This window comes from Aedes aegypti, chromosome 2 (genome assembly GCF_002204515.2).
Source record: "Aedes aegypti strain LVP_AGWG chromosome 2, AaegL5.0 Primary Assembly, whole genome shotgun sequence".
Lineage (NCBI taxonomy): Eukaryota > Metazoa > Arthropoda > Insecta > Diptera > Culicidae > Aedes > Aedes aegypti.
Genome location: NC_035108.1, coordinates 377,410,128 through 377,434,518, shown reverse-complemented (window position 1 = coordinate 377,434,518; position 24,391 = coordinate 377,410,128). Strand labels below are relative to the sequence as shown.

The 24,391-nt window shown below is 38.6% G+C and overlaps 1 protein-coding gene across 3 annotated transcripts in view; it reads left to right on the top strand.

Moving 5' to 3' along the window:
• The window catches only part of LOC5565327, a 222,418-nt gene that overhangs the window by 188,761 nt on the left and 9,266 nt on the right, over positions 1-24,391 (top strand). For all 3 annotated transcript variants that reach the window (XM_021846799.1, XM_021846798.1, XM_001649623.2), the window contains 3 exons: positions 1,413-1,778; positions 2,238-4,215; positions 6,399-6,571. In XM_021846799.1, the coding sequence (XP_021702491.1) occupies positions 1,413-1,778; positions 2,238-4,215; positions 6,399-6,571 (2,517 nt within the window). The remainder of the gene's footprint in view (positions 1-1,412; positions 1,779-2,237; positions 4,216-6,398; positions 6,572-24,391) is intronic.

Sequence of the window (24,391 nt, the reverse complement as noted above, 5' to 3'; positions counted from 1 at the left end):
GGAAGTGCATCATGTCAAATGCTTGGTACCTACGTGGATGAACATTTCGAACCTCAACTATGTTTCATATAAAGTCACCGTTGATGTTCAGTTTCGTGATGCCGCCTTGAAGATTTCGAACTGGCCGAATGGAGTGCGATGCCGGGAATTTCGAGACATCTCTAATTCTGCGTGGCGACCTTCAAGCCGGATAAGCCAGCTCTCTGCTTAATGCACTTTTACCTACACTACTCTTCTGTCCAATGTTGAAAACTATTTCATTTGTTCTATGTTCATTGTAATTTTTTCATGATTTCTGTATTGTTATGTGATGCATACGTTTCAAAACAGTCTGTGCGACCTATTAGGTCGAAGATGAAGTAACAATAAATAAATAAATAAATAAATCATTTGTCTTTTGAAGCATTTTTCATGAAAGTTTTGACAACCCATAACACATTCAATAGAAGGTTGTTCCTTTGCATTACAGAATTCAACGGTTTACGCAAAGCAAAGACTATTCGATTTCTTCTGTCTTGGATATTGTTTCGTTACTGTCTTTCTGTGACAAGAAACCGCACTCTTAGCTAGATTTACCGAAGAAAACTTCTGCAACCAGTTTGACAGCTGGATTATTCTAACTGACCACGACAGAGCTGCACACGATTTGCAGAATCGTTCCAAGAAAAAGGATTTAATACCACAGCTGGACGATTGTTTCAATTCGAATCCAAATCGATTGTAGGAAAGCAAACGACATGACCATGAGCCGATTAGGACCGATTGAAGTACCCCTAGCAAATCGGGTTGATATGCCCCTGGCAATGATTGTAATTCTCACCACCCCGATTGGGAGTGATTAATTTTATTGATTCTGTATCGTGTGTTGCTGGCTCAGCACAGCAGCTGATACGAAAGGGGATCCATGTCATTACCAAGCCGAACAGATGAAACTCGATACCCTTAACCGGATTTGCGTCTTTTTCTTTAGCATACCCGGCCCACAGTGGTCCATATTTAAGTCATCATGGCAAAAATACAAATTCTTATGACAAATGTTCGAGCTGTTTGGTGGAATACCTAAAAATAAACGAATATCAAATTGAGTACTATACCATTCAATATCAATAGAGTTTGAATCCTTTGTCACGTGTATTACGTGTATTTCGAGCTCAAGTGTAATTTTATATTTCCTGGACCACTGTGCGGCTGTTGCGTCGTTTGCCCTAACTGGATTTGAGCAAGAAACCAACGAACCGATTTGCCTGCCTTCCACTGCACTTACGCCGCCGGTTCGATTCTCGGGCATTGCCTCAAGTGGCCCATGATTGATTATACCACTGGGCACTTGTTTGCTGACCGTGAAATGCATCCTTTGGCGACACTGGCTCTGTGTGTTGATCATTTTTTTCCTATTTCTCTCCTTCTTTCAGATGTCACGTTCAAACTTTCAACGGTCCCAGAGTCGGGTCTGGTACGGCAATGGAAACGTTCCGGATAATCCATTCTACGGGGGCGCTGCTGCTGTAGGCATGGGTGGCGGGTATTATTTTCTCTATAACCGACTGCAGGAAGGCAGACAGACGTCGTCGTCGTTGAGACCTTCGGGGCCCAGCAGCTTTCAGGATTTGGACGAAGAGGAGGAACTGCTGGAGCAGAGGACACCCGAAAAACAAATCAATGATGGGATTGCGAATGTCAGTGGCAGTAGTAGCACCAGTGACGGATCTGTCCGAGTCGGAAGTACAGTTTGGACGGAAGCCAACCGACAGGGTAGCCCCGCTAGTCATAAGAGTCAGGTAAGAGCTTTGGATACTGAAACCTGCATTAACGTAACTTTTATTTACGTAAATTCGATTTGCGTAATGGAATTTGTGATCATTTGAGACTACGCAGCATTCGCAAAGCACATAGTTTTGTAAATTCAGAACATTAAAGCTGGTTACGGATGTAGATCTGACGGGCTGTACTCCGAGGAGTAATTAGAAACTTTAAATAACTCTTGAACTCTGAACTTAGTAGAAGCCTTATGCGGTCGTTGAACTCAAAACATCACAGAATATATTTTTTTTAGTCATATAATTTGATGACAGAATATAAAATTCGAGTCGTCAAAAGATCACTGGTTACGCTTTTGAATCTAAAGGCTTGTTTCCAACAAGCCTAAATCTATTCACGTACCCTCATCACATTACGTAAATAGAGGTTACATTGTAATACACTATCAGATATTCTTAAGATCCATTTTCCCCCTGCAGGACTCAGGGTTCTCGGACACTGAACTGTCGCCAAACATGCCGTCGATCGGCAGCAATACCATTTCTAACAGTAAGAACTTCATCGAAAACCAGTCCAGCCCGGACAAGCTCACACCAAAGCGTACCATCAACGAGCAGCTCTTCCAGAGATCTCCCTCAATCTCCAGTGAAATCTCCACCCCACCAACCGTCATTCGCAGACCCGCACCGGAGGTTACTCGGGAAGACATAACCGTGCGTCGAATATCCTACAGTGAGCCGAATTCACCGACACTGTCTCCTCCAGCTCCATTCGATGAGTTTGTTTCCAAGATCGACAGCCTCAATTTCGATAACACCTCACCTCTCGAAGCTAGTCAACTGAGTATAAGAGTCAACGCCACCGAGGAAGAAGAACCTTCTTCGGGACCTTCGTCGCTGTTATCATCGTCCTTTCATTGCCCTACTCGAAGCAGTGGCAGCTCTCTCAAGCGAGGTCGTGTAATCACCAAGTGCAGCAGAGTGAAAAGAAACCTCAATCATCAGTTGCGAGATTCCGAGGAAGATATGATTTCTCTGGACAGCAGCGAACTGACAAATATCCTCAGCCAAACACTCACACAAGATGTCACAGTTTCGAACTTAAAAACACCGAAAAGCATCCTCAAAACTCCTCCTTCCTACAACAACGAAACCGTACTTTTAGGTTACGTTTCTCCCGATCCCAATAACAACCATCGTGTCGATAGAGACATTCCTATCCGTGAAAAGGAACTTCCATCCTACGCGGAGCTCTACCCCAACGGAACGTCCACCCCAATCATGTACCCCGCAAAATTCTACCGATCGCTCCCGCCAACCCCAACCCGAACCCAACGCTCCCCTATAAAATTCCGTCCCACGAAACTTATCGACAACTTCTACGAAGAGCCCGACATCGACCTGTCCAGCCAACGGCTTTCCCAGCAAACCGACCTGAACTTCACCGAGTACGATAACCCCCTCCTAAACGGCCACACTCCAGCCGTCCAGTCCTGGCTCGACGGGCTTCGATTCTCCTACCAGAGTGAAGTCATGTCCATCCTGCAGACGAAATCCATCAGCGTGGAAGCAACGCGAAACTTGAAAATGACCTCGGCAACCGCGGTCAAGTTGATACGTCACCTCCAGTCCAAAGTCGTCACCCTGCAGGGTGAGTTCGAGAAAGTCGAAAGAGTGTTCGCCTCGATCAAGCGCTACCAACAGCAACAAGAGGATGAGGACGAAGATGATGAAAAGGAGATCTACCAACAGGCGGCTCCCCTCGTCCAAAGCCTTGCCGCCAATATATACCAATTCGTGCAGAAGCAAAAGTCCAACGACTACTTCGGAAAGGATCCTCTCGAACGAGCAGACCTCAAAAAGTTTCATGAAAACACTCGATCGCTGGTCGATATGACTACGGACCTGCGAATCGCTGCTGCCAACGGAGAGGACTTCGATTACCGCTCGGTAGAAGAAGAGATCCAGATCATCAAACGGTACTTCCTCATCACGATCAGATTGATCTTCAAAAACTTGGTGAAGGTGATCGTGGACACGATCGAGGATTCCAAGAGCGATTTAATACTGCGATCGAACCTGAGCTACGTGTCGACGCTGTCCAACCTAGATTACCAGGGTCTGGCGTCGTTGAACGATGCCTTCATATCCAACGGGACGGTACGGGCGCTGTTGATCGTGTGCATTGAGTGCAAGTTCTCGTCAATTCGGGCCTTAGCGTTGCGAGCGCTTGCAACCGTGTGCTCGACGACGGAAACCATCAGACAGCTGGAGAAAGCGGATGGGGTGGAGATCCTGAGGGACATTTTGGCTGATCAAAAGTCGAACGAGCGTAGTGAACCGGAGTTTCGAGAAGCGGTATCGGTGCTGACGCAGATTACGGCACCGTGGCACGGGGAGGATCACCGAATAGACGGGTTAAGGCAACATGTGCACGCGATCGTGGAGGCCGTCACAGGTGAGTTTTGTTGAATAATAAAATTCGTCTTTCCCTATCTGGTTATACATTTCCTTTTTTCACTGTCCTGCTTATTCAACTTTGCTTGTGTTTGCCAAGCTTTTGGTAAATTTCAAATAAACTTCTGACAAGTATCTGAGAAGCTTCTGGAAAGCTTCTGAGAAGATTTTGACAAACTTCTGATAAGCTTCTAGCAAGCTTCTGAGAGGCTTCTGGCAAGCTTCTGAGAATTTTCTTGCAAGCTTCTGAGAATCTTTTGGCAAGCTTCCGGCAAGTTTCTGAGAAGCTTCTGGCAAGCTCCTGAGAGGCTTCTAAATAGCTTCAGAGATGCTTCTGGCAAGTTTTTGATAAGCTTCTGACAAGATTCTGATTAGCTTCTAACAAGCTTCTGAGAAGCTTCTTAAAAGCTTCTGGCAAGCTTCTGAAAAGCTTCTGGCAAGCTTCTGTGAAGCTTCTAGCAAGCTTCTGAGTAGCTTCTGGTAAGCTTCTGAGAAGCTTCTGGCAAGCTTCTGGGATGCTTCTGACTGAGTAGCTTTTGGCAAGCTTCTGAGGAGCTTCTGGCAAGTTTTTGACAAGCTTCTGGCAAATTTCTGATAAGCTTTCAGCAAGCTTCTGGGAAGCTTTCAGCAAGCTTCTGGGAAGCTTTCAGCAAGCTTCTGGGAAGCTTTCAGCAAGCTTCTGGGAAGCTTTCAGCAAGCTTCTGGGAAGCTTTCAGCAAGCTTCTGGGAAGCTTTCAGCAAGCTTCTGGGAAGCTTTCAGCAAGCTTCTGGGAAGCTTTCAGCAAGCTTCTGGGAAGCTTTCAGCAAGCTTCTGGGAAGCTTTCAGCAAGCTTCTGGGAAGCTTTCAGCAAGCTTCTGGGAAGCTTTCAGCAAGCTTCTGGGAAGCTTTCAGCAAGCTTCTGGGAAGCTTTCAGCAAGCTTCTGGGAAGCTTTCAGCAAGCTTCTGGGAAGCTTTCAGCAAGCTTCTGGGAAGCTTTCAGCAAGCTTCTGGGAAGCTTTCAGCAAGCTTCTGGGAAGCTTTAAGCAAGCTTCTGGGAAGCTTTAAGCAAGCTTCTGGGAAGCTTTAAGCAAGCTTCTGGGAAGCTTTCAGCAAGCTTCTGGGAAGCTTTCAGCAAGCTTCTTGGAAGCTTTCAGCAAGCTTCTGGGAAGCTTTCAGCAAGCTTCTGGGAAGTTTTCAGCAAGCTTCTAGGAAGCTTCCAAAAACCTTCTGGGGTGCTTTCAGCAAGCTTCTGAGAAATGTTAAGCAAGCTTCAAGAAAGCTGCTAATAATCTGCGGTTGAAGTTTCAGATAGCCTTCAGCTTTTAAGAAGCTTTCATGGAACTCTCAGGAGCTGTTTTAACTATTTTTAGGAGCTAACGTTAAACTTTATTTAGATTTGTATTTCGAGTCTTATGGTGAAGATGAATCGAAGCAAAAGCTCAAATTTTCAAGAGCACGGATCTGGAGAACCAAACATCCGTTTGAGCTGAAAACTGATCGATTGATCACCACCAGCTAGTGACCAAACGATTAAGTTTTCAGCTCAAACGGATGTTTGGTTCTCCAGATCCGAGCTCTTGAAAATTTGAGATTTGGCTTCGATTCATCTTCACCTTAATTTAAGTTCATAATTGATAGAGCCATGAAGCGTTATGGCAATGGCAGACATTCAATTTGTTATTTTAAACATCTTCTTGAATTTTATCGTCATCTTCACGATAATTTCATCATTACCCAACATGGCCCATCCTAGCCTTCCTCTTAACCCCAAATCTAACTTCCAACATCTTATCCCGTTTCCACTTCCAACTAAATACAGTTTGATTATACTTCACGCCTCGGCAATGAATTTAAATGCTGTTTATGCGCCGCCTTTTGCAAGCTCATTATAATTACAATTCAAAGTACGACTCTCTCATTTCTCTATTTTTAATGAAGTCCAAGCTGCTACTTTGACTATCACTCAAGCCTCACTCACCCCCATCACCATTACCGTTATCATCATTATACTCAACTGGCACTTGAAAACACCGCCAACACTCCCACCACCAACTGAGACATTATCGTCTGGGGAAAGAACTTATCGTCACTCCTTTCGTTGTCCAAAACCTCTCGCATAATAGCGCGCAATCAAACTCATTTCCCTCTTTTTCTTTCTGTCTACCTGTTTTTCCATTGCTCCTTTGGTGTTTCCCGACGCACAGAGATTGTCGATAAAACAACCTGCTGTCAGACGCTGCTGCTGTGCTCCGCATGCCTCAACAACCTGGCCAGGATCGAGGCCACCGCCGTCTACTCGCTGATGTCACACGAGACTGCCGGAAAGCTGAAGGCGGCCACCCTACGGCGGGGACCGGGCGCATCGATTTTCCTTTTTGTAAGTATTTTATACTTTTCACACTCATAGAAAAAAACAGAAAAATCTGCATTATACAAGCTGGCACATTCCTGGTATGTTTTTACTGTGTACTCATCTACTAGAGTTTCATACAATGCTCTCAATCTATTGCAAGCTTATTTCAATTATAGCATTGGAAAGCATATTGGAAAATTTTATCACCGCTCTTGAGTTTTCTAATTAATAATTTATTCTCCTCTCGTGGCCAACCTTTTTTTCATCTTAAAACACGGTTGAGCATCCAAACTGTTCTCTTGTCAGGCTCCACAGTCATAAGAAAAGGCTGAACAATCGAACTGGAACAAATTTTCCCGGAAGGATGCATTTTTCAATCACCCTCGTCAGCATTAGCCACGTCAAAGCCGACGCCATTATTGTCGTGTTCCTTTCCGTGGTGCCAACGATCTGAGTCCTACATCGTCTGTCTAACGAATGAAGTCACAATCTATCAATGCTTCGGCCGTTGATGGGTTTCATCCTTTTGCAACAATTGGCCGAGAAGGATTGCTTTGTTTGCATCCCGGCCATGGAAGATGAATTCAGTCGGAGCATGAAACTGACGCAACGTGTCCAGTGAATGAACGTGTCTATTATTCATAGTCGTTTTGGTGGGTTTCAGGGTCCTACAATCGAGTGACGGACTGATGTTCCGTATCATACGACCCATATCGCCGTCAAATTTTGCAGAGGGTATAATCGGAGTAGACAGCGAATGGCGCTAGCTTTGAATTATAACCAACTTTTATTTTTTCACAATCTGAAAAAGTCCGATTTATACTTAAAACATCAGTTACTTAAGATATCATTACTCAATTTAGTGTACCTATTTCCCTGTTTAAATCAATCAGTAATATTTAGTTACCTGAATTCACAGCGACTGAAGCGCCTATAGCATTCTATACCTACCATGTCTACTGCTTTCATGGTCTCCTGGATATCCTACACACCATCGGAGGATTCGTCATTCATTCGGCCTAGTGAAAATATCAATTTTTCCTAGGCGCGTATTTTTTTTGTCGTTTTAGACACAGTGTGTCAGTTGGTATGCGATGCATGGAGAAGATTTAATTGAATTCATTCAGTGGCAGTTGATTGACACGATGGCTTTCGGATGAAATAGTTTAGAATCGCGTCTGGATCAAGGTCTGGGTCGGAATCAATCTGTGTTGACTCGCCAATGGAGCTTTGCCAGACGTGTTTTCCTTTTTTACTAAACAATTCTCTCGACAATTTCAATAAAAAATACATATTCCAACTCACTTCTTCTTCTTCTTCTTTCTGGCGTTACGTCCCAACTGGGACAAAGCCTGCTTCCCAGATTAGTGTTCTTATGAGCACTTCCACAGTTATTAACTGAGAGCTTTCTTTGCCGATTGACCATTTTTGCATGTGTATATCGTGTGGCAGGTACGAAGATACTCTATGCTCGGGAATCGAGAAAACTTCCTTAACGAAAAGATCCTCGACCAGCGGGATTCGAACCCACGACCCTCAGCATGGTCATGCTGAATAGCTGCGCGTTTACCGCTACGGCTATCTGGGCCCCTCACATTTCAATTATTAAGTGTTTTTCGTTGCGACTTCTCATCATATCTTGAGTTTTTGTTAGTTTGAATATATCTCAAAATCGATAGAGTTTAGCTTTTAAAGCCGATTTTCACAGTCTGCTATTCTTCAAGTATGGAGACGTTTTCTATTTCCGGCACCCTTTTTAAGCAAATGAAAACCGGATTCGGCTAGCTTCAGACTACCGTTTTGTCTCAAATTTAGAACATGACTCAACAATGATGATTGCGAATTTAAAAATTGATGTTTTACTACTTTTATGCATTGAGGACTTGAATCATAAAAGAATTGATCATATTGTGAAGAAATTTTAGTGGTTTTCTTAAGAAATCGTTATGAAATGTCGAGTGTTTGGAATATGAACTATGTTCGGAATTTGAGACAAATACCGGAATTTGAGACGAATACCATCGACCAACAGAAATCCCGAAATTCAGCATAAATTACTTTAAAACAAGCTGAGCGTAAATCATTAATCACCATAAAATAAGCGAATTTCTGAAAAGTCTCAAACCAAATAAAAAAAAAATAAAAAAAAATAAAATATAAAAAAATTAAATAAAAAAAATGTTAAATGCTTCCTAAATCATTCAAGTGGCCGTCCATATACGACGTGGACAAAACAGAAACAATGCATGCTTGAGGACACCAACATATAGCCTCTATATCTGTCCCACAAATGACAACGTAGATTTTTCAAAATCATTTGAATATAAATAAATGTACATAATGGAGCGGAACATTTTTCAAAATTAGCGATTGGAATATTAACATAAAGAGTATTTGCTCATCTTACTAGTGATTTATAGTTTTTTTCTTTTGCAAAAGTGAAGTGAAGTGTTAAAATTCAATTAGAAGTTTCTTCTTAAATATACTCTAATAATACCCCCATAAATTAAAAAAAAAAAAAAAGTATAGAGATATTAACTTCTTTAAAATGCTGTTCTACTCACACGTACCCAAATCATATATTATGTTCGATTAATTATTTAACATTCAAATTTGTATTTTTTTTTATTTTATAGCTTTGTGTTTTACTCAGTTTGCTACAGCAGATTTAACTTTCCCCGTTCGGTCATTTCTCTTGCAAATTACTTTGAAAGATCCATTTCGCATCAAATCGTATTCTGAGCTTATAGCACCCGCTCAAATTTCAATGACACTTTCTGGATGTGTAGACTTTGATTAACCAAGCCAATTTGCATACTTACATAGTTTTTTCCAAAATTTATCTTGAAAGAGTCAAACTTTTTTATCCGATTTTTTTAAAATTACAACAAATACAGTCAACTGTCCATAACCCGATATTGAAGAAACCAATGAGTTAGGGACAGAACACAATTTCAGTGCAAATACGATCCATGGGACCATCAAGGTAGCCATGAAACCAACAGAAAATTAACAGTTCTAAGTTAACCGTGAACAATAGGGTCAGTTTGCCCTTAGTAGACAGTCCCCTACAGTCGCACTAGTGGCATTTAACGGTCGTTTTGCTTGTTTTTATTTTTTGACATGAAAGTCTGGAGCTATTTATCTAACTACTATTTTTACATAGCTCTATTTTGTTAAAAAAAATGATCGAAATACATAATTCTGCTTAAAATTCAAGATCCCAAGCGAAACTATTCTTTATTAAACGAAATAATTGATGAAATAAGAACTTTTTTACATCAATCGAAAGCTTTTGTTCCACACTTTAAAGAAAAAATAAAAAAGTTTTGCAAAAATACAGGTTTGTTATGTATTTTGCCTATGCCGTGAAGCCATTGCTACTATAGGCACATGTGTTCCTATAGTGGCACATGTGATAATAAATACAAAAATTGAGTTTTCGTAGCTTTCATATTTTTTCCACAAAGTCAAGATAAAATGCTTTCAGATGATGCAAAAATAATGCCGCTGGCTTTATTTTTCGATTTTATGCGAATATTTGTTCTTAGCTATGCGGCTATTGGTACATCGACCCTAATTAAAGAGCAAGCCGAGACGATTCATGAGCATGAGCATGAGCATGAGCACCTCCCGCAGATACTACTCCGTTATTGCAAGAACAGCTGTACTTACACAGGGAACCAACAGACACTACTAGGGATCAGTAGCATCTTCAATGTGTAAGTACTGGTGCTCTCATTATAATAATTATTGTAATAAACAATACCGGCACCGGCTGCGTCCGAATGCAAGTCAATTTGGGAATTGGAGGGAAATGTTGACGTGTTACTTGCTTTACAGAAGCCGAAGAGTTCTCTGCACTTCCACAAGAAAACACTGGGAGTTTGGATATTGAAATGGACTCGTTTTGGTAAACGATAAATATATAATTCGAAATGAATACGTGCCCGAGGAGGAACAAATAACTCCCCAATAACTTATGTATACCATTTTTTGGTATCACACCAAAATTAGGTATTGTTCAGTTGTCAATACCTCAATTTGGTATTATAAAAGTATTGAAAAAAAATCTTTAAAACAATTAAAAATACTTCATTGAGGTATTAAACAGCTATTGAGGTCTGCTGGAGGTATTGAACTACAATTGAAAAAAATCATTTTTATATGAAAATCCATCAAGTATTATTGAGATATTACAATACCTGATCTAGTTATCAGTTTGGTGTTCGTAGAATATGCTTGAGATATTATTTGAGGTATTTTACCTCTTATGCAGGGCTAATTCATACCTCATTCAGGTATGTAGTATTGGAAATTATCTGGTATGGAATACCTCAATTTGGTATTCAGTAGTTATTTTCTTCTGCTCGGGTGAGCATATACACGGATGACCGACACCGATAGTGCGGTTACTACGCAAACCGGACACGATACTGATTTCGTTGCTCGCTCGACAGGAGCATACAACAGGATCAACGTATCAAACACTACTGACGCGTTTTTGTTTTTATTTTTCACTGGCGCACTTCATTTTTTCTTCTGCGCAACGCAAACCGGACACAATTGATCCGGATCCCGTCGCTCGCCCACAAAGGAGCAACAGATTCAACGGATCTAACACTACTCCAGAGCAAACCGAGACGATTCACTATCAAAACTAAATCAGTTAGATTCACTCTTGAACAATAAAAGAATTGGAATATGAAATTTTAATATGTTCATTTCTGGTTCAAATATGTTGTATGATAAATTATATTATGAATAAATTTTAATTTCACCATAACTATTACAATAAGATGTTAATCGAAAAGTAGTGGCAAACATTCAAAACAATCTCATAAAAATTGAAATAGCTTAAAAGTGATGTCGGGAAGATATAATGTCAATAAAATGGCATTTTGAATGATACTTATTTTAAATGGCAGAAAATCTGGCACATTATGCTAATTTATTTTTGACACAATTCTTATGACATAGTGAGAAAAATGTGTTAAAATAATCATTGCCTCGCATTTAAGGGCAAATGTATTTAGACAATTTTAAGGACATCGATGTTTTATCTTCGCTATAAACACGTCAGGGGTCGTCCATAAACTACGTGGTCTTTTGAGGGGGGAGGAACTTCTGGCCAATGACCAATGGTCCACGGTCCATACACATTATTTTTTTGCGAACAAATGACCAGATGGGAGGAGGGGGGTCTCGAATTCGGTTAACAAAAGACCACTTTTTTAATGGACAGCTCCTCAATGAAAATATCGAAAGATTGGAACGAAACATTTTTTTAGTTGAAGTTCTTTACATAACAATGATGTTACCTAGGCAGAAAATTGTACGCTTTGTCATAAGAGATGTATTTGGTAGAGCTCTAAAAAATGATTCCAAAAAAGTGACATTTAGATACCTACCTTATTCCAACAAATAAGATATTGAAGATTTTGAAATTCGCTTTAAGTGGTGTTTGAAGTAAACATGTTTGCCAATAGAACAATCTTCTCTTCTAATGCTCGATTTAAATTTTGTTCACAATAAATCATCGAAATTTCAGGCGACACTTTAAAAATCACATTTTGTGCAAGATTTTGTTTTTGTCATTGGATAAATATTTTTGCTTCCACATCAAGACTGCATATTTTACAATATCTTTTTGGTTTCTTCCACGGTAGACACAACAAGGTAGGCTATTCCTACGTGTAAACAACGATTTTCCATCAAAACATGTGTCGTCATTCCTATCATCAAGTATGAGGCCTTGAGTAAAGGAGAGCAGGCATTGCATTCTTTTGCACTCGTTCGAGTTTGCGATAGGAATGACGTCACTGCCAAATGTCATTTTTCGGAGTATAATACCTTGCTTCTTTTTACCGAGGGTTGCTTCAACTGTTCTCTGAAATATACCGTTTAAAGTGTTTGCAAGTACTTTTCTATACACTGCTTAATTATTGAACTAATTACATTCAATTATCGATTTGTTGTAGTCAAATCTGCACAAATCTTCTTTGTCGAAACTGTGGATATGCGGCAAAATGTGAATCAATCTTGTAGCAAGAGTTTGAACCACTGTTTCAATAAATGAGAGCCTTTTACTTCTGCTTCTACTTCTACCATGAACGCTGTTCCGTAAAAAAACACATTAAAACAAGTCTTGTCCGAATGGATCAAGAATCTTTCTACAGAAAGAACCACCTGAAGTGACAATTCTTCTCAACTGCAGGTAGCCAATTACTTTACTTAGCTGGTTAATTTTTTTTTGTTTAGCGAATCATGTTATAACTTTGAGACATCCTGCTTTTTCGTAAACTTTACGTTTTTTGTTATTTGACGAAAACTATTAGAAAAAAATACTTCTGGAGTTTAAAGAAATACCTAAAAAATGTTTGGAGTCAATTAATGACGTCGATTGAATGAAGCCTAAGATACGAAGTTTCATGAAAAATTTCCTGACTGAATGTAAAATTGAATGCTTGAAGCCTAGAAAAATTGATTTCTTTTCTTTGCTAGTCAAATAACCGATGCCCAAGTAGACATTTCTTTTATTCTCCGTGGACTTTTCCATACTCTCCATTCCCATTTCAATTATCCGACTGGTAAATAAACGGTCCCCAAAAAGAAGTTCTTCCTCGACTTTTTACCGAGAATTCTATCAGAAATTCGACAATTTTGTCAGGAATCATATTAAGTTCTTAACATGACAGTAAAAACGTAAATTTTAAATGATTTATATTCATATCAATGCTTAAATATTCATGTTGAATTACTCATTTATGTTCATGCCGACAAAAATTCCCAAGTAACAATGAAAGCTGAACAGCAAGAGTATTTGCTGAACATTGGCTGGTTACAGGTGCTAATGGCTGAACACGGTGATAGCTGAACACTAATATGAATAAGAACTTGTTCAATCCTCGTATTCAGCGATCCACTCAACGCTGAATACCAAGTTGAATTATATCTTATCCATCTTAATTATTCACTTTAGTTCAGCTATCCTGCATAGAATTTATTGGTGGTTGTTTAACAGTTGATTCAACCATTATACAGAAGTTGTACCGCCTTTTAACCCTCCAAACTTTGTTGTTCTTAATTGATAGATCTTTCTACAACACTAAGCATATTTTGACCTACCTGCTTCAGACACACAGAGTCCATTCATTGATACATTGATAGAATGGTACCCTTGGAATTCATCCATATGTTTCTTCTTTGTGTGATCTGAAGGAGATCCCCGCAAATCATTGGAATAATAGATGTTTCACTGTATACTTAAGTTATCGATAATATATTGTGACCACAACAATAAACACAACAAATAAGTGCCAAATTGGCATGATAAATAATCATTTTGTTTCACAACTTCACAACTAATAGTTAACTTGAGAGAATTGGCGTAGTGCTGGTATCACTTCTCCAGCCTCAATGCAACCCTAAATCAAAATGGTTATAGCTGTTATTCAGACACGACAATGATTTATGCTCATGCTATCGGTAATACTCGTACAAGCCCACATGGAGCAGATGGTATGGTTAGCCGCCGTAAATTAATGAATCCAGGTTCAATTCTCAATCACTCATAATTATTTATCTACACATTTAAATCCCAGCATAAATCTTTACAGTGTACTTCAATTCGTTAGCAACATTAAATACCCTCGGGTTAAGGCACATGTAGATTTTTTTCCATTTTGATTAATTGTTTAATTAAAGTTCTATAAGCGATTGTTAAGCTTTACATGGTTACTTTGTGTACCAAAAATAGAATTTTGACATTTGAAGCAGGATAATACTAGCGCTTATTCAACCATAACTCAGCTCTCCAAACAGCTCTAAGTCAACTTGATGCTGATTAAAATCGCCAAACTGAGATGTATAGGAGCTGGGCAATCGATTGTGGCACCTTTGCACAGCTTTTATTCAAACTAAGGCTGCTTTGAACAAAGTTATAAAAGCGTTTAACCAGCATCAAATTGTTACCTGGGTTATTCTGAGACTAACCTTCGGTGCAGTGATGAACTAGCCAAACGAGTCAAAATCACTATTAATAATAGAGGAAAAATAATTAACCGTCGGAGACCAGTGAAAACCTTATGTTGTTGTTTACGTCTAAAAGGTTTGTTTTATTTTGCAACACTAACAAGGAATCGGCGCTTTGTACGAGAAAACTACTGATATACAAGGCAGACTAAGCCATAAGGAGAAATCAACTTAACAATAATCTTAGGATGAGGATAAAATGAAGCTATAATTTAAATTTTGCAAGAGCATAAATCTAAAGAACCAGATGGCTGATTGAGCTGAAAACTTGATTGATTGGTGTGGTGACCAATCAGGTATCAGAAGGCCGGCTTCAGGGGCACCTTCCTCGCCATTTAGAAGATTTGTGTCATCGCCATATGTGAGCCTATTTCATCATCTACCCGATGGAAGAGAAAAGGGAAGTAAAAGATGGGAGGAAATAGGAGTGGGGTCTCTTGAAGAGGGAAAATCGCATAAGCAAAATGAGAGCATGTAGCTCCATACCACAATGGGTTCGAACAGTGCCATTAAAAGGGCACTGCAAAACACATGAGCGTAAAGAGAGCCTATAGCTCATTACCACAGCGGGTTAAGAAAAACACGATGTCCTGAAGATTCAGGCTTCTGAATTCATTTTCATTTAATAAGTGTACCAAGTAATTGGAATCGCATTTGCGCAAAAACTGGACAATTACATATCAGGTGAAACGAAGTTCCATAATCGGAGTCACAACTATCACACACAAATGAGTCAGCACGCAGAATATTTGCCATGTGATAGTTGAGTCGGCAGTGGCCTGTCAACGCTCTGACCAAGAGACTGCAATTCTGCTTTGACAGATTTGTCAAATACTTCGCCACTCTTGGAAATGGCTCAGTAATGTATAATTTTGTTTGCCAAAACGACTCCAAACTATTCCAATATTGCTTGTGCTTAGTTGCCGCCCAAGAATTTATCTGAAGCTTCACCCAGCACTTCGAAATTGGAACAGCAGGCTCAGGGCCAATGAAGTCATGCGATGCTCCTTCGCAAGCTAGCTCATCAGCCAATTCATTTCCAGCGATGGAAGAATAGCCAGGTTCAGTTCCTCAATTTGAGTTCGACATGCGATAACAAGCTTCGACTTTGAGTTAGCCGAAGCAAGAGCTTTTATAGCAGCCTGACCATTTGACATAGTCCTTTACAAATAACCACACGTCCAATCTTCCCGTGAAGGGAGTTGAGTAAAAAAATTTCAATTAGGAAAGTGACAAGCAATTGTGAGATCACTCGGAGCAAGGACAATTGTGTCCAAATTCACCAGAAAAGGAACCATCCAAATCACTAGGATTGTCCATTGGAAATGGAGAGAATGCAAGAAATTTGGCCACAACCAATTCCCAGATTGTGGAGCATGCCAAATGCAAAGTCTGCGATGTTCAAGAAATGTAGCGATGATTCATTATCTGATACAAGCCAATTTGTCAACTCATGACTGATTCTGGTTGAGCAAAGCATTATGTCTAACACTTCTTCTCTAGCAGATACCATGAAGGATGGGCGATTTCCTATAATAAGTAATCAAAGATTTGATCTACATGAGCATTCCATCAGATTGTAGCTTCTCAAATTGATATCTGAGCTGCTACAGATGTTGTTATGAGTATTAGCATCACTGCCCACAATCAGCGGAAAGCCTTTTCATAGGCAGTGTACGATAACTTGTTTGAAATCATCCGTTAGGGATGGTTCATCATGTGGTAGATACACCACAAAACGAAAGACGTATTTCCTATTGAAGTCACCAACAGAAATATCAATTGTGACAGCACATACATCTCTGGTTGTTAACTCAGAAATGAGTGTAGCAACGATAGCGCTGTTTACGAGCACGCATGCACGAAGCCTGGCGCTCGAGTTTGCCATTTCATGTTTCTGAAAGTAGAAAAAAAACTGGGTCCACAATTTTTCTCAGATAGAAGTTCCCCTTACAAAATTAAGTTTTTGAACTAGCGCTACTTGAGCTGTACCATTTTGCATGTGTCTACAAAGATTTATCATTGCTGATATTTTATGCTGAAGATTGATCTAAGCTATCCTAACCGTAGCCACTATCCAAACTAGGCAGGATTGAGCTTTTCGCAATCTCAGCACGAAAAAGACCAGCACGAAAAAAAACTCTATCGGTATCTCTTAAAAGTCGCCAAAGGCGAAAAGCACAAAATGCACTGTGTAAAACGCACAATGCGAAACCATAAAAGTGAAAATTAAAACTAAATTACAACGTATGAATAATTCCATCCTTATTTAGCCTCAGGCTTGAGACTGAAGAAGTTCAGCCAATTATCTCGGAGAAACACAAGTTCACCTGCACTATTGCTCCGGGTAGAACAGGAAGGGCGTATACTGTAGAGGGCGCCCTGGTATTCCACAGGCTCCGTTTGCGGTTTAGTTTTATTTAGACCCCCCTAGCCATTCATTCTTAGGCAAGGTAAACAGCAATCCTTAATATTTTAAAATCAATCATCTGAACTGCAACTCTTAACCAAGCAAAAATAAACTCCCACTACATATCCCCGACGTGAGTGAAGAACATCAAATTTTCCCAACGGAAGAATGTGTCATACCTTGTCGAACCATGCACGCTCCGTAAAGTAAACCTTTTCATCACCTACATGGCGTTCTTCCGTTACTTGATGTGTACATTTCAATTGAATCCAAACGAGTTGGAACACTTTCCATCGGGTTCGTCGACAAAGTGCCAGTTTGATTCGATCAAAGCGGTAGGAAGTGATACAGTGCGTCACATCGATGGCACTGTCTGGGTGCTTTCCTGGTACAGTCAGGTTTCCTAGTAGAGGCTGCCACACACTTTACGCCCACCGCTCACCCAATTTGGTAGGTCATAATTTCATATTATGCTTCAGTTACAAACGAAAAATCCGGTTCATCCCAGTTGAGAAATTGCGATGGGGAGAAAGTTAGTTGCAGCGTCTAACAAAAGACCTGATTGTACACCTACATGATTTCAACCCTTTTACATTTTAACCAGAAATTTTCTCCGAATTTGAAGGGAAGCTGTGTATTTTGTCAACTCGATATCCTTCCAGCAACATCGAGCGGAAGAGCATTCCAAATAGTCGAACCCGTGTCGTATGTTTTTTTTTTCATACCATCTTCATATTGGGGTGATTGTGTGTATCTTTTGGAAAATGAGGGCACTTGGTACCTACTGCTCAGACGACAAAAGTGATCCCAGCACCAAGCGAGCTGATTCTCCGATCGAAGATGCATATTTGGGTTTGTACAATTTTGAAAACCTTCCGGAACTCGTTTCGTTACCATGTGCTACTGCTATCTACAGAAAGCAACGAAACATCGGACTCAGCTAGTTGAAGGAGTGATGTTCTCAAGGGATGATGATGTGCACATTTTGTCGATACATGCATTCAGTGCAAGTGCAGTGCAATGAATTTTGTTCAGTTTGTGTCAGGTGGAGAACGTGTTTCTGTTTTTATAGAGAATAAAGTTGCAATCACGTTTAAATTTCAAATAGAGCGATTCCACGCGAAATCGTCCATAAAATGCTGAAATCTGACATGTACCATTCCGATTTGGATGAAACTGCGCAGATGTATTAAGTATATGAGACGAAAATTATCTCATATAATTGGGGATCGTTTAGAATCGAGAGTAACTTCTGATAAGGGCGTATGTATTTTTAGCATTACCATTTAAAAAAAAATTGTACCTCGGAAACCGTTTGTTATAGAGAAATAGTGTCTGAGGAGCGATGGTAGACAATCAAATAGGCTTTGTAAAAAAAAATATACACTGAAAAAAATACTCTTATTTTCATGAAAAAATCGAAATTATACCTTAAAACACAAATTGCAAAAAAAGGTATCTTTGATTTTTTTTTAATTTTTTTCTGTAAAATTTCAATGTAAAACCAGATGTTTTAAGCACAGTTTCAACATGATGCAATCTAAAATAAAAAAGTTTTTCTAAGAGCAACTTTTGGTGCTTTTCTGAAAATTCAATTTCTGGCCGTAGAAAAGACGTTTTGATGCTGTAATATGATTCTTCATCCAAAAACAATTCAAGATGCTAATAACAATGATCTTCCTAAAACTAGCCCTTTTTCTAGATATTTAGGATTTAATTATATTAATATTATAAAACTTAAGAAAATACGCCCGTTTCTTACATCATTCCAGATGCTCTATCAACATGCCTTTCGAATGCCACTTAAAGAAAAATTTTATCGAACCAACTCCATGAGTTATGGGCATCTAAAGATTTCATATTTTTTCACTTAAATTTGCTTATAACTTCAAAATCACAAGAATTACAAACTTGCGATGTTCAGCAAAACGTGTATCTTTACTTCCTCTACAACTCTTCTGAAGACCACATTCACGTAAAACTGAAAACAAAAAAGTTAAATCAAAATAACTGATTTTTTGGGTCCACCCTAAGTTAATACTTTCAAAATCAATTTACTTAGCTCAAATGAAGAGTTAGATCAAAAGTGTCTTCGACAAAGTTGTTCAAAATAATATTTTCTAAAAGTTTGCAGAAGAGCGCAACCACAAAGTTCATCAAACAAAAAAGTTTGATTCAAAATTTTAGCTTAAATATGGACCACCCTATTAAACTTTTTCCTTAAAGGTGCAAAACTCAATTACGAATAACTTCTCTGAAGACATCGAACGTCTAAATTCGACGAGAACAGAGATAACACTTTTTTCCGGCTAAATTGTCGATTCGGTCCAATGTGCAATGTTACGTTAATCTCTTCCCACGTGAATATCCCATCTACTTTTTCTTTGACATTTAGAGAGTTGGATAAACTGTTCGAAAGATACAGGATGATTGTTCGAATATTGTTGAGAATTTATATAAGTATTACCACAGACGTAACACTGGATAAATTTCCATCGCCCACGAATTTAACGATCAGTTTAAAATACAACAGTTGTCAAGTTCACAACCAGAGGCGCGCGCGTCGCTTTCCTTCGTGTTTGACATTTCACACTACCGCCACCTGGACATGTGGCACAAAAAGTTATTTCGTTCAATAAGCTCACTAGATGGTGGTAGTATTTGTGGTCGAGAGAATTTTGTGAAAAATGTTCTAGGTGTTACTTCCGTTTGTCTGTGGTATTACAATGGAAGATGATAATATGAATGAAAAGCGCCTTTAAACTTCTTAACCTTATTTATTTATTCTCACGATTATTGTACATAATTTTAATATTTTTATTTGTTTTAATATATATTGGTATAGAACAGATATTGAATGTCAACTTATTTGATTATGTTTTTACTTTTCTATAAACATTATAATAGCTTACTGCCTCATCACTTGAATACAGTTTTGTTGTGATTTTGTTTTCAGAAATGGGTACAAAGCAATGGAATTTCTGTGTTCCTGGAATTAGCTTTGCTTGTTGATGTATGTTACTTAGTTCTTCTGATCCTTGTTCGTAATCTTCCTGTGACACAAAACAAAATGACAATTTTTTCAGGTATTCTTCTCTCCGCTTACTAGCCCACTCATACAAAGCTTTTGCATTAGTGATTGGATGCTCATGCTGTCTTGCCAGACTAGCTCTAGTAGCCATCCTTTTCAATGTGCCACCAATGGCATCACATGGCCCTTTACCATGCGCAGTGGCAAAAAAATGCCATTCTACGTCAATATCGTACTTTGATTTAAATTGACATAAGGTCGCAATTTTTTTATTTATTGGGATGCAGCCCTATCTGACATAAATATCATTCGTTTGATATGCATTCGTTGTTTCAAAAATGTTATTAATTTAGATATCAAAACATGCACTGCTACTGTATCGTGACTCATGACTTCAGACACAACAACAAAGCTCAAATTCTTTACTATTCCTCCATCATTAAAATAAACAACAAACGGATGTATTGTTGCTTGATCGTTGTTCCAGTAATGGCTTTGAGCCTCATCCTGAAGAACAAATGTGTAATTTTCAGAAAAGTCACATATGACGACAACTTCGTTTTCTTGCAATGTTGCTTTTCTATCTTTAAGAAATGAAGATTGTTGCTTTTTAATGTAATCGTGAGTTACTAATTTCTCTAATTTTTCACTAAAATATGACACAAATTCATCCACTGGTTTTACTAATGCTTCCAAATCGCATCTATCGGTAGAAATCCTTAGCCCTTTAAACATGGGATATTAATGTGGAAAGAGATAAACGTAACATTGTTGGTGGAGCATGGAGTAACTTATGAAACGGGCGTATTTTCTTAAGTTTTATGATATCAATATAATTGAATCCTAAATATCTTGAAAACGGCTAGTTTTAGAAAGATCATTGTTATTAGCATTTTGAATTGTTTTTGGGTGAAGAATCATATTACAGCATCAAAACGTCTTTTCTACGGCCAGAAATTGAATTTTCAGAAATGCACCAAAAGTTGCTCTTAGAAAAACTTTTTTATTTTAGATTGCACCATGTTGAAACTGTGCTTAAAACATCTGGTTTTACATCGAAATTTTACAGAAAAAATTTGAAAAAAATCGAAGATACCTATTTTTGCAATTTGTGTTTTAAGGTATAATTTCGATTTTTTCATGAAAATAAGAGTATTTTTTTTCAGTGTATTTATTTTTTACAAAGCCTATTTGATTGTCTACCATCCCTCCTCAGACACTATTTCTCTATAACAAACGGTTTCCGAGGTACATTTTTTTTAAATGGTAATGCTAAAAATACATACGCCCTTATCAGAAGTTACTCTTGATTTCAAATGGTCTATCCCCCCGTTGGAAAAAGTTTATTCTATTATATCGAAACTATGTGCAAAATTCCATCTGAATCCAAGGTAGTCGAGTTTCATCGTATACCGATTTGGCGTGGAATCGCTAACGTGAACATCGCGTAGAATTTGTTTGAAGATAAAATCTTGTTCTTAAGACTAACTTTCAATTTTCTGTTAAGTCATTCAGAGCCCTGTGTCATCTCCAAACGAAGATTGTTTACATCCCTGAGGTAACTCAGGTAAGTTGGATGTGGAAATATTGTATAATATATGTCCCAAAATGCTGCCTTGGGGAACACCAGCTCTTACAGGAAGTCTTTCAGACCTGGAGTTCTGATAATTAACCTGAAGTGTACGATTTGACAGATAACTTTGAATTATTCTTACAATGTATGTTGGAAAATCAAAGTTTTTTTAATGCCGAGGACCTGGGATCGAATCCCATCCCCGAAATAGTCACAAAAAATTTCAGTGACGACTTCCTTCGGAAGGGAAGTAAAGCCGTTGGTCCCGAGTTGAACTAGCCCAGGGCTAAAAATCTCGTTAATAAAGATAGAAATAAAAAAAAAGTTTTTTTAATTTAACAATCAAACCTTCATGCCAAACACTGTCGAATGCTTTTTCTATGTCTAGAAGAGCAAGACCAGTAGAATAGCCTTCAGATTTGTTGGAACGGATCAAATTTGTTACACGTAAAAATTGATGAGCGGTCCAATGTCCATGGCGGAATCCGAACTGTTCATTGGCAAAAATTAAATTTTCGTTTATGTAGACCATCATTCTGTTCAAAATGTCCTTTTCACTAGGCATATGAAAACTTACACATTTTGTTTGAAAATGTTGTGGAAAAATATGAAGTTGGTGCAGTCCCATATAGAAAATAAAGGCATAACAGTCTCTACATGAACTTTGAACTCCCATAGCAACTACAAAACTGGAATTATGTTCAACTTTATATTTTTTTACTGATCAATATTAGCAAATCGAGTATTCTGTGGGGTGGAGCTAAATGAATATTGCATTCAAAAATTTACTAGAAAATTATAAACATTTGTATGAAAATGCAAACTTCAAACTTTGAGTGCTTTGAGTGCTCAATGCCTACTAATTCCATATGGGACAGTTATGCCTTTATGGCTAGTTTATCTGACGTAGATTTTCGTGAGGCCATAAGAATGTTAACACCCTTCAACAAATTTTCAATCAAAATTATTTAACTGTATCAGCATCCTAGAGTATTTTGTGCTTATCTCATATAGATCTTTGCGAGGTCATGAAAATAAAAACGCTTTGTAGGACATTAGTTAAAATTTTCTCGCTGTATCAACGCCCTGGTGAATTTTGACCCTTTTACGTAGATTTTCACGAGGTCATGAGGGCGTTTACATTGCCCACTAAGACATCAATCTAAATTTTTTAACTGTATCAGCATCCTGGACATTAATCAAAATTTCTTGCTGTATCAGCGCCTAGAAGTTTTTAAGGGGGCAGGATCCGTCATTGATTTCGGAATTTTCAAAAGCAGTTTTTTCCTTCAAAAACAAGTAAATTTACAGGAAAATGTGTTCACTGTATTCTGTTCCCCTACCGAAACACAGTGAACAAATTTTTATCGAATAATTTTTAGTTTTGAACAAAAAAACTGCTTTTCGAGTTTCGATGATGACGATGATTACGATGACGGAACGTTGATCGTTAATCTTATCAAACGTAGATCTTTGCGAGGTCATGGGCATATTAGCGCCCATTAGGACGTCAATTAAAATTTTCAAGCAGTATCAGCGCCCTGAAGTGATGTGATCTTTTCTTACGGAGATCGGAGATCTTCAATCGAAATTTTCTAGCTGTATCTACACCCTGCCCAGACAACCAGAGTGTACGTATAACCAAATCACCTTTTGCGTTATGCGATGCTTATATGTGTAAAGTTTCACGTATAAGATGTCGTGAAAAGGCCTTATACGTACAAAAGTGGAGGCGATATACGTGCATATTTTATATGATGAAACATAGCATGCAATGCGAGTGTGTAAATTTTCTTGCGAATTAGTCTGTACTCTTATGCGACTTAATTTATAATAACAAAATTTATTTGACAGCTGCTACGAATTGATCCGACTTACTTTGTACAAGTATACGGGATGAAATGGAATGTACATATGGACTCATAAAATAGCGTTGTATGCGAGGAAACTCATCGATCAAACGATTTCATCCACCATGTAGTGCGGGAGTGATGTAGTTTGTACAAATAAGTGACTTTGTTCGTATACTGCTAAGCGACTTCTGGTTGTCTGGGTGGTGAATTTTGACCTTTTCTTTGGTAGATTTTGGTAGATCAATCGAAATTTTCTAGCCGTTCAGTGCCCTGGAGTGATGTGAACTTATCTTACAAAAATCTTTGCGAGGTCATGTTTACGCCCTGTAGGACAGCAATCTAAATGTTCTAGCTGCATCAGCACCGAACAGTGTTTGTGACCTTATCACACGTATGATAATAATGATATAACCCTGTATGATTTTCATAAAAATTATCTAGCTGTATCAACACCCTGGTATATTTCAACCTTATCTCAAGTAGATTTTTGCGAATTGATGAGCATGTTTACGCTTCGTAAGACATCACTTATATTTTAGCTGTATCAGCTCACCACACGTAGATCTTTGCGAGGCCACCCGTATGACTTCCATCGTAGTTTCCTAGCTGTATCAGCGCCCTGGTGAATTTTAACCTGATCTGACGTAGATTTTTGTGAAGTCATGACCATGTTAACGCTCTGTAGGACATCAAACTAAATTTTCTAGCCGTATCAGTATCCTGGAGTGATTCACCTTATTTCACGTTGATTTTCTAGAAGTCATGAGCATGTTATGTTTTTACCAGAATTTATATTTTTTTAACACTGTTGGCAAAAAATAGCTGATATAACTCAATTAGGGACAGTAATCAGCTCTGAGCATAAGTTGAAGTAATGTGCTGGGTCAGTTGTTAATCAGCATACCATGTGTTATTCATATATTGAGGAACAGAAATTTAAACA